We start from the raw sequence: 13,540 nt of genomic DNA on the forward strand, positions 1-13,540 counted from the left end.
ATGTTGTCATCGACTGAATGTCCATTTTAAGATTTAAACGAACTAATAAGCTATTTTGTGAGGATGTTTGTAGTTAATGTCTTTCTCATGAAAACGTAAAGAATATGTCAAATTCAAGCTACTGGATGAATGATGTCTTTAAACCAAATTCTGATAAAACACTTTTTTTGTTGTTGACATTTTGGCCATAAAACTTTATATTCAAATATCGAAACATTAGAAGGACTGTCAAAGGTACCGAAAAATTCAAAATCCTAAACTTCGAAGATATTGTGAATTCTCAGGTTTGACCATTTTTGACAAGAAAAAGTGTTATTTTAATCGATTAATATTGGAGTAAAAGTTTACTGGACAACATGAAAAAAAAAAAGTTTTTTTTATTTCAGAGTTGGCCAGAACGGTTGTAACATGGAATGTGGAATGGCGTCAGATGAAGGACAAGGCAGGTGGGCCCTACATAATATCTATTACAAGAGGGTTACTTAATTAACCACTTAACTTCCGTACTCGAGAAAAATTTATGTATTTAAAATTTTGGCCAGAAACCTCGTCCTTCGATGTGCATGACACTCAGTTTGACAAAAATCTTAAACCTAGGACTTATATATAATTATTATTTCTTTTTTTCTTTTAAATTTAATCTCTATGATTTGCGAATTCATTACATAAAAATATTAATGTCGATTCATATAAAATAAGGTACGAGATAGGCATTGCCCATTCTTTATTTATTTCATCTAAAGTACACAGAAGTCTTATAATGTTATTGTCATTGTCATTATTATCATTAATAATCTCGTCATAATAATAATAATAATAATAATAATAATAATAATAATAATAATAATAATAATAATAATAATAATAAAGCGCTTTGAGCACGTTTTGTGGATATTGCGCTATACAAAATCTCAAGAAATTTTTTTTGAAAACAATGCGTCAAGATGCTAGATGACCTGATAAGGAATGTTGAATTGCCTCACATTCACTACATGCAGACCGACGTAGGTTAATCTCAATTTCTATTATTAGGTTATTTATTTGATATTGTAACACTTCATAATAATGAAGTATTTATGGGTCCAAGGATGATCATAACATTATTTAATGTATAAACACACAACAAGCGGTGGTCCAAAATAGCCCATCTAGTAGAGCACTAGTAGTAGTAGCGTAGTAGTAGTAGTAGTAGTAGTAGTAGTAGTAGTAGTAGTAGTAGTAGTAGTAGTAGTAGTAGTAGTAACGTATGGCTACTACTACTACTACTACTACTACTACTACTACTACTACTACTACTACTACTACTACTACTACTACTACTACTACTACTGCCTCTGCTGCTGCTACTCCCACTGATGAGCTGTATACTAATACCTACATCCCTTACATTTTGTATTTATTTCCAATTCCATTGTATTTATTTTCCAACAATAGTCCACACTGTATTTTATTTCACTTTCTATCCTGCATTACACAGTTCCTCCCCGCCTCCCCTCTTTTGACTTAATTAATTACACACCTTTTATAAATTTCTATTGCTCTATTTCAATTCGTACTTCCTCTCAAAAGAGCATACAATTTCCTGCCCATCAATGTTTTTGTTTATGCATCTTAACAACGCCACTACCACATTATCTCATTCGTCGGTAGTGTTTCATTCATCCTGTTTTGTTGATGAAGGGGAAACCCGAAACGTCCATTTAATCTGTTTTCGTATATTAAACTGAAGCCTACATTCAATTTCACATTGTTATAATTTATTTATTTATTTATTTCAATTCTGAATATAAAAATGCAAGAACAATTCAAAAAATAATTCTATGTGATGAAACCACGTTACAGAATGCAAAGCAACATAAACATTTTGGGAAATTTAATACCGTTTGTTTATAAATATAATTTAAGAAGTGTCAAACATTAAGACACAGCAGTAACGTGTCTCAAACATCTATTCGGTAACTTGTGGGATAAATTATCTTTGTCGTTATTTATTTCGGGAATTCTCAATGAAAATATTTTATTTTACTAAATCCTTCTGAGCCACTTGGGCTCATTGTAAGACAAATTAAGTCCTTTAGAGCCTTGTAGCCAATGGTGTAGGAGTTATCCCGGTTTCAATAGCGTGAAGCGGACAATTAACGTATTTGTTTGAAAACCTTTGAACAGGACGCAAGTCTATCGCAGATTACTATCCCAGCTTGACAGGTACCCTTTGACACCTGAATGGAGTGAGTGATTGGAGTAAATTTTCTTTCTCTAGGAAATTACAAATTGGATTCGATCGGAATCGAACTCAGGACCTCTGAGTCCAGAGTACAACGCGCTAACCATTCGGCCATCCTGCCTCCTAAGCTTATAAATCCGGAACTTATCCATGTTTCTGTAGCGTTGAGCAGACAGATAACAGTTTAAAATATATATATATTTTTAAATTCCCTTTATTAATCCCATAGGGGAATTTTTTCTCGAGGGTCTATTCCAAGGGAAGACTGGAATAGCCCAGTCGTCAGCCGCAGTGCAGCGCCTCAAATTGAGCTAAGGCGATGTGACTTACTCAAGGCCACACAGCGCAGCAGCGGGTGATCGAACCTGGTACCTTTCGGGCACGAAGCAAAGACCGTACCACCGAGCCATGCTGACTTTCTATTATCCTCTTGAATCGACGCTAGTCCGTCAAAGATTACTTTCATCAGCGAACTGGTACTCATTTGCACCTGGGTAAAGTGAGGTGATTCCAAGAAAAACATTTTAGGATAAGATCGGAGATCACCATTGAGTCTATGGAATTGACCCTTGAGCAATCTTTGGGTCATTAAAAGATGCACCCAATATTGTTTTCTCTTTCCATTTTTCTTTTTTCTAAGCAGTAAAGCACATACACATGCAACCTCTATTTCATCCATACTGATAATGCATTTGCGCAAGCGATACGCAAAGTGTGTCCCAGGACAGTCCTGTCCTAGAGCGGTACCCCTTGAATAGAAGTTTTCTCCAGTGGGACAGGACAAATTCGTCCTGGGACAGTCCTGTCCTAGTGCGGAAGGAGCCTTTGGGGCAGCGTGGCTCAGCGGTACGGTCTTTGCTTCGTACCCGGAAGGTACTGAGTTCGATCATCTGCCGTTGCGCTGTTTGACCTTGAGCAAGTCACCTCACCCTAACTCAATTTGCGGCGCTGCATTGCGGCTGACGCCTGGGTTATTCCAGTCTTCCCTTGGAATAGACCCTAGAAACAACTTTCCTCTATGTGATGAATAGAGGGAATTTTACCTATTTTATATTTAAAAACAAATATTTATAGCTCTGAAGGACTGCCTTACCTTTGTAGAGAAAACGACCGAATGCGTCAAGATCTTACATGACGTCATGAGGAATGTTGGATTGTCTCGCATGAAGGCCGAGGTCGGTTAATCTCAACGTCTATAATTAGAAGGTTATTTAATTGGTGTTGTAATCCACCGTAATAATGAATAATGAGATCTTTGGTAAGCCCAAGGATGATGATAACATTATCTCACGAATACTTACATAAATCCACGGTCTAATTATAAGAATTATGCCGCACACTGACAAAACACATTTTACATTTCTGTCAGAATAAAATTTACTTCATGATATATCGTTTCGAAATTCATGCTTATTAAGTTTTATTCCACCCCTCTCCCTAAATAGTAACGTGTAATGATATCAAGTTTAAAATAATAATTTGTGACGTCAGATTATCAAGCGTAAATTTCACTAAAAATCAGATTCTTTAAAAAGAAGTAGCATTTAAATGTTTTCAAAGATATCTTATATTCAAAGATGGCGAAATAGGAATCGATTGAGGGGTAGAATAAAAGATTTCTGCGTTTTGGAATTCGAACTTTGTTGCCAACGCGCACTCACAAGCTTGTGCAGCGGCGGTTGGATTGTAAACACGTCAGGAATTAAAAAAAAAACAAGAGTGTAAGAATAGTATAATGTCATGCATATTATTTGTTTGATGATTTAGTTAGTTTCCATTATGTTAAGCGCTATAGACCACGATAATAATGGATATTTGGCGTTGTATAAATTCGCTATTTATTTATTTATTTATTTATTCATTTATTTGTGAATTTATCGTCTATATCGATAATTCAGGACGATCCGCAACTTCTCAAAGGGTCTTGGAGATGGGGTTTCTCTACATGTCTTCTTTGAGGTCTCAAGCTTAATTTCTTTAAACAGGTTGTGTGTGTTAGTGTGTGTGTGTGTGTGTGTGTGTGTGTGTGTGTGGGGGGGGGGTGATCTTAATTTTTTTTCGATGCATGAAATAACAACTTTCTAGTCAAAATGGAAACGGTGATTTGTCATTGTACTACATATTGAAGAGAATATAGTTATATTATTATTGTTATTGAAATCTAAAGATAGATGAAAGGTGAGAGAAAGTGAAGAGGAAAAGTGGGAAAATGAAAAAAAAAAAAAGACACACAAAAAAAAAATATTTTCTTTTTTTAATAAAAAAATTGCGATATTTCAAATAACGCAAAATCTACAAAATGTGCTCAAAAGAAAAGCTACTAAAGAAAAAACCGCAAACGTTTGGGATTAAAATCTCCTCTTCAGCCAAAAACAAAACTATTAAAAAATATTAAGGGAGGTAATTAAAAAATATTAGCTTTGAGAGAACTTTCACCCTGATACAGTACCCTATTCGTGGCAGGTCAACCAATTAATTATGGTCTATGTGCACTTATTAGCAGGTCTGATGACTGAACGCATTTATTGACAGTTTAATTTAACATTGTTAACACAATGTAGATGGTGCTGCTCGAATCTCGAAGAAATAAATAACAATGTGAAATTGAATGCAAACTTATTTTCAATATACGAAAACAGATAAAATGGACGTTTAGGGTTTCCCCTTTATCAACAAAACAGGATGAATGAAACACTACAGACGAATGTGATAATTATTATTATCTCATTCGCATGTAGTGTTTCATGCATCCTGTTTTGTTGAAAAAGGGGAAACCTGAAACGTCCATTTTATCTGTTTTCGTATATTAAATGGAAGCTTACATTCAATTTCACATTCTAATTTGCATTGTTAAGATAGACCATATTTTTAGTTGGTTTCGAGAGTATTTCCATTGCAACAGTGAGTACATAACAGTAACAAATTAGAAAAACAGATCAAATAAGTAAACGTCGATTAACTCTCTCTTTACCGGCAATTTTCCGGATTGTCCCCAAAACTTCACTCAAACACAAAAGCTGTTAGTTCTTGCTATACATATTTTTTCTGCTAAACGAGCTCTACTTTAACTACAGCAAACATTTTTGTTTAAATATGATGATGTACAAAAGAAATCAGAATGAGAAAAAATGTTGGCTGCATCGTAACGAATGTGACGATTTTCATATGGGTGGTAATGAGAGGGTTAAAGCCAGAATAGGATCTTTTTTTAATGTCTAGTTCATGACAAAGAACAATACATAAACGCTTTTGAAATATTACAGTTAAAAATAATCTCAAGCAAACGAGAGCTGAAATGTGGTTGACAAGATATGAATAGCGGTCCTTCAGTGTCATAAGGCCCATTTTATCCCGGTTTCTATAGCGGTAGGCGGACAATTGCAATAGCTTACCACCCTTTGGATAGAACGCTAGTCAATCGCAAAGTACTTTTTACCAGATCTTACAAGAGAAGCTACGCAAGGAATTCAAATTTGTCAGATTAGGAAACGATGAAGATGCCATTGGCTTCATGACATAAGTTTCGATACCGATTATTGTAATGCTGAGGAGGAAGATGAGGAGGAGGAGGACGAGGAGGAAGAGGAGGCTGGGGAGGAAGAGGAGGAGGAGGAGGAGGAGAAAGAGGAGGCTGGTGAGGAGGAAGAGGAGGAGGAGGAGGAAGAGAAAGAGGAGGCTGGGGAGGAAGAGGAGGATGAGGAGGAGATGGTGGAGGAGGGGAGGAGGCGACAAATAGGAAGAATAATGAGCAAAGGGGAGTGGTGGATAAAGAAGAATCTGAACAGGTCTACTTGTCAAGGGGAGTAATAAGAATATGTAAGTCTTCCCTTTTTTCTATATGGATTATCCCCCTTGCTATGTTTTCTTCTGTAAGGCGTCGGAAAAATACAAATGCAAATTATAATTGTCGGAATTCATTGTTTCTGTTCAAGACGCCACGTTTTTATGATTATTTCCTGCAAATAAAACTATATCTAATAAAAGACAATAATGTGCTTTTATAACCTTGTATATCATCAAGATGACATCAGCATAACTACATTAAGATTCCGCCATAAACTTCATTAACCATCGACCAGACTGGTTTTTAACCAATCTGACAACTCACAAATTCAAGCGACTGGTTTATCTATTTTTTTTTTTTTTTTACATTCTCAATAATTTTTCATATGGCTTATTTGTCTTTAAGGGGGAAAAATTCCATCATGTTGAGAGTGAGATCAAACAATTTTCAGATTTGTGACTCGCTGCCCCAAAGCGATATGTGTCGGTGTGGATAAATCTAAATGCTTAACACCTAATAATCCCCTCCCCCTCCCCCCCTTAATAAAACCAACAAAACAACAAACCAAAAAAAAAACAAAAAAAAAACCCAAAAAAAACCCTCACAAAAAAACAACACCTCAAACAAAAAGTAGCAACAATCCGGATGTCTCCCTCACAGCAAATGATCTCAACTAGCGTTCTACCAGCACAAAAGCAGTTTTATTCCAGGGCAGGGCTGCGTAGAAGGGGACAAAACATTCAAAAGGATTAACCTCTTCCACCATAAGATAAGTTCAAATTGCTCCATTAATATCGGTGGTATAATCATAAGAACATAGTGCTGAATCGACAAAATAAACAACCGACCAAATAAACAAAACAACCCCCCCCCCCCCCCCCCCCCAACCAAAAAAAAACCACCCCCCAAAAAAAAACAAAAAAAACAAAAACAAAAACAACCCAAAACAAACAAACAACAACAATAAAAGGAGAAAATAGATTAATACAAATTGTATTCGCAGGATTCCGTGCTAGAATCCTAGCGTGCCGAAATCCGATGCTAACGGGAGATAACCAATACATTCGGTCACCAAGCTCCGGCGAGTTGTATTGCAGAGCGTGCTGGATTTCGGTGCTCTAGAGAATCCGACGAGTACTATATAAGACCAAAAAAAAAAAAAAAAAAAGACAAAGAAATTAATCAGTCAAATAAATAAGTTAAGAAAACTCACCTCATGATCTCCTTCGCCATTTGAGTGGTTGTTGTCGTCTTCGTGTTTTCGTTTTACTCCAAGTACAGTGTCAGACATTTTGGGTGATGGTGGAATCAATCGATAGAAAAGAGTGAAGATGGTGTATGGTTAAAATAATGGATAAAAATAGGTGATGATATTGTTATCTGGGCTTTTTGTGGCCCACCTAACACCAAATGGTAAAAATGGGTGCAGATTTTGCTGTCTGGGCTTTTGGTGGTCAAGGCAATATCAGTCGATAGAAAAGTTCAAAATAATATTGTGTGAGTTTATCGTGGTCAAAATGGCATTGATGAATAGGCGAGGATATCGATGTCTTGGTTCAGGTAAAGAATGAAAATATTGCTGCTTGGGTATTCCGTGATCTGTGAATCCGTGGATGTTAAGATTATATTATAAGGCTGGTGACAGGAAGGGGTTGGCCTTTATGATGTGCAAGATGACAGTAATTGAAGTGGAGCTAATGTTCCATGTTATCCGTTGTTAACATGTCCTGTAATAAACAAAAAAATATTATTATGTAATATACATAGCTTGTGAAGCGAAAGCTCTACCAACTGAGCTAACGGGACCCCCCCCCCCCTCCATCCCCATACTTTCTATAACCGAGGAATAAAAGCCTCCATGACAAAGGGACTTCCACACAACATTGCTATTTTATGGAACACTTCATTCAGTCGACGTTATTATCCACTTCGATTTACTATTTCGTCATTGTTTTGACAGTCCGAAATGGGGAGCACTGGACTGAACAACATGAACTGTCTATAGTTGAAGGAGTAAAAGCCTCCTTTACAACGAAACGTCCACAGAGTTATGGAGCATTTCATTCAATCAGTCTGAAATCGACTACAATTATGAGCCACCTCCCCAAAACGGTAGAATATGGGAGCGGCTTAGATGGTCAAAATAAATTCTATAGTCAGCAATATAAAGTCTTATGCAAACAATTTTTGTTCAATTCATAAGAAAAAGTACAATTTATTCAGGAGCATAAAAAGTAAAATGCCATGTCTCTGGTCAAATTCTCTTTTTGTCCATCTGGTACTTCCCGACATTATACCATTTTGAGACGATGGGTCACAATTTGCTATTGTTATTGTTTTCACAGCCAGAAATGGGGAGCATTGGACTGAACGATAGGTACTATAGGAACTGAAGGAACAAAAGCTTCCTTTACGATGGGACGTCCCCAGGTCGTTGATATTTATGTAGCATTTCATCCAATGAAACGTAAAAATCGATCAAAGGTATGATCAGTCCACAGATCTGGTGACTGGAAACAACAAGGGGAAATCGTCCGGAATTTGTATTGTGTTGGAGTGAAGCTGGTGTTTACAGTCAAAGTTAAATATATCCTATAAAATTTGGGTTGAAATTAACTGTGCCTTCCTATTGAAAGCCCCCCCCCCCCCTCTCCCCTAAATTTAGTAATTCTATTACAAAAGAAAGGGCACAGAAGGACCACCCAATTTTTTTTCCATTCGTCTCCGATGAGGCAGGAAAAAATACGTGTAAATAAACTGTCTCAATGGTTAACAGGCATGAATCCTTGACCCAAGAGTTCGCGTATCAAGTCAATGTCAAAATGAGCCGAATTCCTTATCAATAAATGACAAATAAAAATGTATATCACATTCACAATCGTATCACACCCTGAGTTTTATGCAGTGTATAATCCACTAAAAATGTTTTCAAAGCCCTTTACACGGGTTCTGAAAACAGTGTGTATGGAACTATCAAAGCAAGAAAGAGGAAATACAAGAGACAAAGACGTCTCCAAAAACTCAGTCTTCCTCGACTGGGGATCGAACCTCAGAACTCCTGATTACCGGTCACACGCGCTGCTATTAAAAAATATTATACCCTTCCGCCACGACATCATAAGATATATATCGTCGCCTAAAAGTCCACGAAGGAATATAGATAATTCATCAAACAAGATACATGACGTCAACAGGAATCACCCATGTAGTTCAAGTGACAAAATTGGGGGTTGATAATCTTGCCCAAGGAAAAAAGCAAAACAAAAGTGCCTGAAGCGGGGCTCGAACCTAGGACTTCCGGGTCACAGTGCAATGGCTTCACCACTTGGCCACTTCGCCCCCCCCCCCCCCTTGTTATTACATGGTTCCAAAGCAAAAAGCAGCACATGGCATGTAAGACGAGACATAGCCCCTTGTAACCGCTATTATATTATCTATTATCTATTATATTATATTACCGCTATTTATTACAAGAAGTTATGTCTCGTAACCTCTATTATATTATCTTATTTTTTTCGACAGAGACAAAGCCGTTTCTTGCCAGCAACTCATTTTACACCTGGGTAGGGTGGATGAATGTGATAAAAGGGTCTTATCCCACGGCTGGAGTAGAACCACGGACCTACAGGTCAGATGGCGAGTGTCATACCAAAAGGCCACAAAGTAATTATCTGAGGACAATAGCAATTGCTTGCAACCCTTTGAATATCCGCCAGATCGAAAAGACTCATCTACCCAATCACTACCGGGTGAACACGGACGGGGTTCCCTTTGTGTGTGGAGCGAGTGGTCTACCAACGGAGCTATCGCGACCCCTTATGTAAGACCACAAAGGCTGAAGTAAAAAATATAAAGAATGTATTTACAATTCCACTGCACACAATGGAAATATCGCTGCTTGAAGCTCCAAAAATGGAAATCAAGGACGAGATGGAATTTCAGCTCCAGTTTAATTAACATAGAAAAATGGTGTAAACGTTTCGAGTTTCCCCTTTATCAATAGGCAGGATGATATGACAAATCTTGGATTAAGCCAAAATAACAGACCCATAGAAAATAACTTTGACATCACCTGAAACCGATATTGTCCACCCAGCAATAATTGTAAAACTGTCTGCTCGAACGTCAAATTAAAAAAAAAAAAATTGAGATAGATCAATATCCTATCCAAAAGGTAACAAGCAATTGCGACATTCTTTTCAACAAAAGCGGGATGAATTACGGCTACATGGGCCTTATGGCTCCGAAGACTATAATTTTTTTTTAATTTGAGCTATAAATAACCCGATCTTACAAGGTATATTAAAAACACATTTATAACACATCTTTGTATCCGTCTAACGACCACCAACATCATACCATAGATTTTAAAGGTTTACATCATGTCGATATGTTTCAACATAACGTCTTACTCTTCCGATCGATGACTTCTCATTCTTTGACCATTCACTCCAAGATTTAGTCGTTTCCATGGTGACGCGATGTCAACATACTAATATACGTGAAAGAGGAACGTAATGAGATTGGGTACCCAAAAGTTGGAAGAGCACGCAATTAGAATTGGCATCCCTCTTTATACTATGCGAAAAATACTATTGGCTATGTGTGGACGGGGAGGGAGGGGGAGTGAATGCTAACGGCCTGATCGTGGTAGCATCTTGTAGAAGATAGGAGAAAAACCTCTGCTAACGTAGGTAGGTAAAAAGCCCCTGAAAAAAAGGGTGGGGGTTGGGAAGGGCGGGCGGGGGTGGGGGGGGGGGGGGGGCGGCATGGTAAAAAGCCATGAAATCGTCCTTACCCATCTGTCCAGATAACGTGTTAAAATGGGTCAATGAAATAATATAACTAGTTCTTTTTTACATCATCATCATCACCATCATCATCATTATAAACATCATCATCATCATCATCATTATAATCATCATCAATCATCAGTCATCATCATCATCATCATCATCATCATCCTCTCAACCAACTCGGTGATCAGTTTCCATTCTAACCTTTTATAGAAGGAACGAAATTGACGTCACTCGCCTTTTTGTTATAGTTTTTCGCCAGCATTTTAAAGAGTTCTCACAAAATTATACCAATCAGACTATAAACATTTAAAGTTACATAAATTAGTTTTGTGTTGTACGTTATATCCGACTGGCGGATGCTTTGAGTAATTTGGCTAAACGTAAAGCGTCATAAATGAGAGATTTACCCATCACACACCTACCCTTATGTGTTTTACTCATACTTATTATTATTATTATTATTATTATTATTATTATTATTATTATTATTATTATTATTATTATTATTATATTATTATTATTATTATTATTATTATTATTATTATTATATTATTATTATTATTATTATTATTATTATTATTATCAATTTGTTTGTACTTAAAACTGACGAACATATGAAATAAATATATTAAAGTTAATGTCACTATATTATTGTTTTTAGACTGCCAGACTGGTGATCAGTTTCTACTAAATTCTAGGAACGAAATTGACGTCACTCAGCTCGTTGTTATTGGTTTAAACAGCCATTTTGGTAATTCGTTCTCAATAAATCGGACTTTTAACGTTCAAGTGACACATAGTTTCTGTATGTGGGTAAGTTCTATCCGACCGGCGGCAGTTGTCAATATTTTACCTAAATGCATAGCATCAAGTGATGATGTATTCGTTAAGTGAGAAGCTGTGTGTTACATTTAACATCTAAGGTCTAGTATAAAAACAATAACAAAGAGCCGAGTGACCTCAACTTTATTCCTTCTATTAGAGAGAATTTAATGAGAACTAATCACCCGACTGGCGGTAGGTATTAAACAATAGATATTATGCGCTTGGCTAAGAAGCTCATAACATTGCCATCCGGAAGTATAACGGACCAACACACAAAACTGTGTGTATCCATGAACGTTTAAAGTCGGGTTAATACAGTTCAGTGATAATAACTCACAAACGCGGATGGCAAAATATAACAACAAAGGCTTAAGTGACGTCATCTTCGAACTTTCTATAACAGAGAGCTGAGTGGCGTTAATTTCATTCATTCTATAGATAGTATGCACTTGGCTAAGAAGTTCACAACATTGCCATCCGGAAGTAAAACTGGCCAACACACAAAACTGTGTGTAACCTTGAACGTTTATAGTCTGGTTAATACAGTTTAGTGAGAAGTACTCATAAACGAGGATGGCAAAAAACAATAACAAAGACATAAGTGACGTCATCTTCGAACTATCTATAAGCAGTTAAACGTAACCATTGTGTGTTGTTCACAACGTGATTGCAGTTTTGTTTCGCTGCAAACATGGTGAGCAGTTTACAGAACGTGATGTTTTGAGTGAGTACAATTGAGAATTGAACCGATCATATGGTACCCTTTTGTTACATGAAATATACTCTTTCATTTTGCAACAGATATAATGAAGTTGACGTCAATCGGGTTTTTGTTATTGTTTTTTGCCATTCGCGTTTATGAGTAATTCTCACTTAACTGTATTATCCAGACTATAAAAGTTCAAGGTTACACACAGTTTTGTGTGTTGGTCCGTTATATATACAACCGGATGGCAATGTTGTGAGCTGCTTAGCCAAGCGTATACTATCTACACATAAATAAAATTTCAACAGAACTGCTTTTGTGAACTGTCACATACAAATAATGTGATACTCCCAAAGAAGCTGTTTCACACACAACAAACTACAGGCGTGCAAACAGGGAAACCCCAGACTGTTTGTTTTGAAAAGAGTTGGCGATAGCTCCAAGTGTGTTGATATACGGATAGACAGTATGGTGATGATATCGATGCTATGAATTTAACTAAAAAACTCACAACATCCGCCGGCCGTATATGACTTACCAACACACAAAACTATGTGTAACATTTACGGTATATAGTATGATAGATAGAATTTAGTGAGACATAATACCCCAAATGGCGGTATAAAAAACAATAACAAAGCTGAGTGACGTCAACTTTATTCCTCCTATTCGAGACATTTCATCAAGTCTGATTGATAGCATTTAGTGAGAACTAATCACCAAACTGGCGGTAGTAAATAATAACAAAGAGCCGAGTGGGGTCAACTTCATTCCTTCTATAGATAGAACGAAGATGACGTCACTCAATCCTTTGTTATTGTATTTTACCATCCGCGTTTGTGAGTGATTCTCACTAAACTGTATCAACCACACTATAAAAGTTCATGGTTACACACAGTTTTTTTGTGTCGGTCTGTTTTACTTCCGGATGGCAATGTTGTGAGCTTCTTAGCCAAGCGCATTCTATCTATAAGCAGTTAAACGTAACCCTTGTGTGTTGTTTACAACGTGATTGTGGTTTGTCTGACCGGCAAACGTGGTGAGCAGTTTATAGAACGAGATGTTCTGAGTGAGTACAGTTGAGAGTTGAACAGATTATCTGGTACACAAAGACTTAGCTGGCACCCATAAAACATACCTTTTCATTTTGCAATAAAAATACACTTCTAAGAACTGCTTTTGTGAACCACCACACAAATAAT

General features: G+C 36.8%; 1 protein-coding gene across 2 annotated transcripts in view; it reads right to left on the minus strand.

Moving 5' to 3' along the window:
* The window catches only part of LOC144977109 (carbonic anhydrase 2-like), a 96,462-nt gene that overhangs the window by 82,710 nt on the left and 212 nt on the right, over positions 1 to 13,540 (minus strand). Inside the window, exons 1-2 of one of the 2 annotated variants that reach the window (XM_078921908.1) lie at positions 13,477 to 13,540; positions 7,222 to 7,735 (exon numbers count right to left, since the gene is read on the minus strand). The exon at positions 13,477 to 13,540 is cut by the window's right edge and continues 212 nt beyond it. In XM_078921908.1, coding sequence (XP_078778034.1) covers positions 7,222 to 7,299 — 78 coding nt within the window. In that variant the 5' untranslated portion in view covers positions 7,300 to 7,735; positions 13,477 to 13,540. Of the gene's footprint in view, positions 1 to 3,317; positions 3,835 to 7,221; positions 7,736 to 13,476 lie in introns of those variants that run through there. The other variant, XM_078921909.1, reaches the window with a different exon arrangement.

Source organism: Berghia stephanieae, chromosome 7, assembly GCF_034508935.2.
Source record: "Berghia stephanieae isolate SIO BIC M18660-M18661 chromosome 7, UCSD_Bste_1.3, whole genome shotgun sequence".
NCBI lineage: Eukaryota > Metazoa > Mollusca > Gastropoda > Nudibranchia > Aeolidiidae > Berghia > Berghia stephanieae.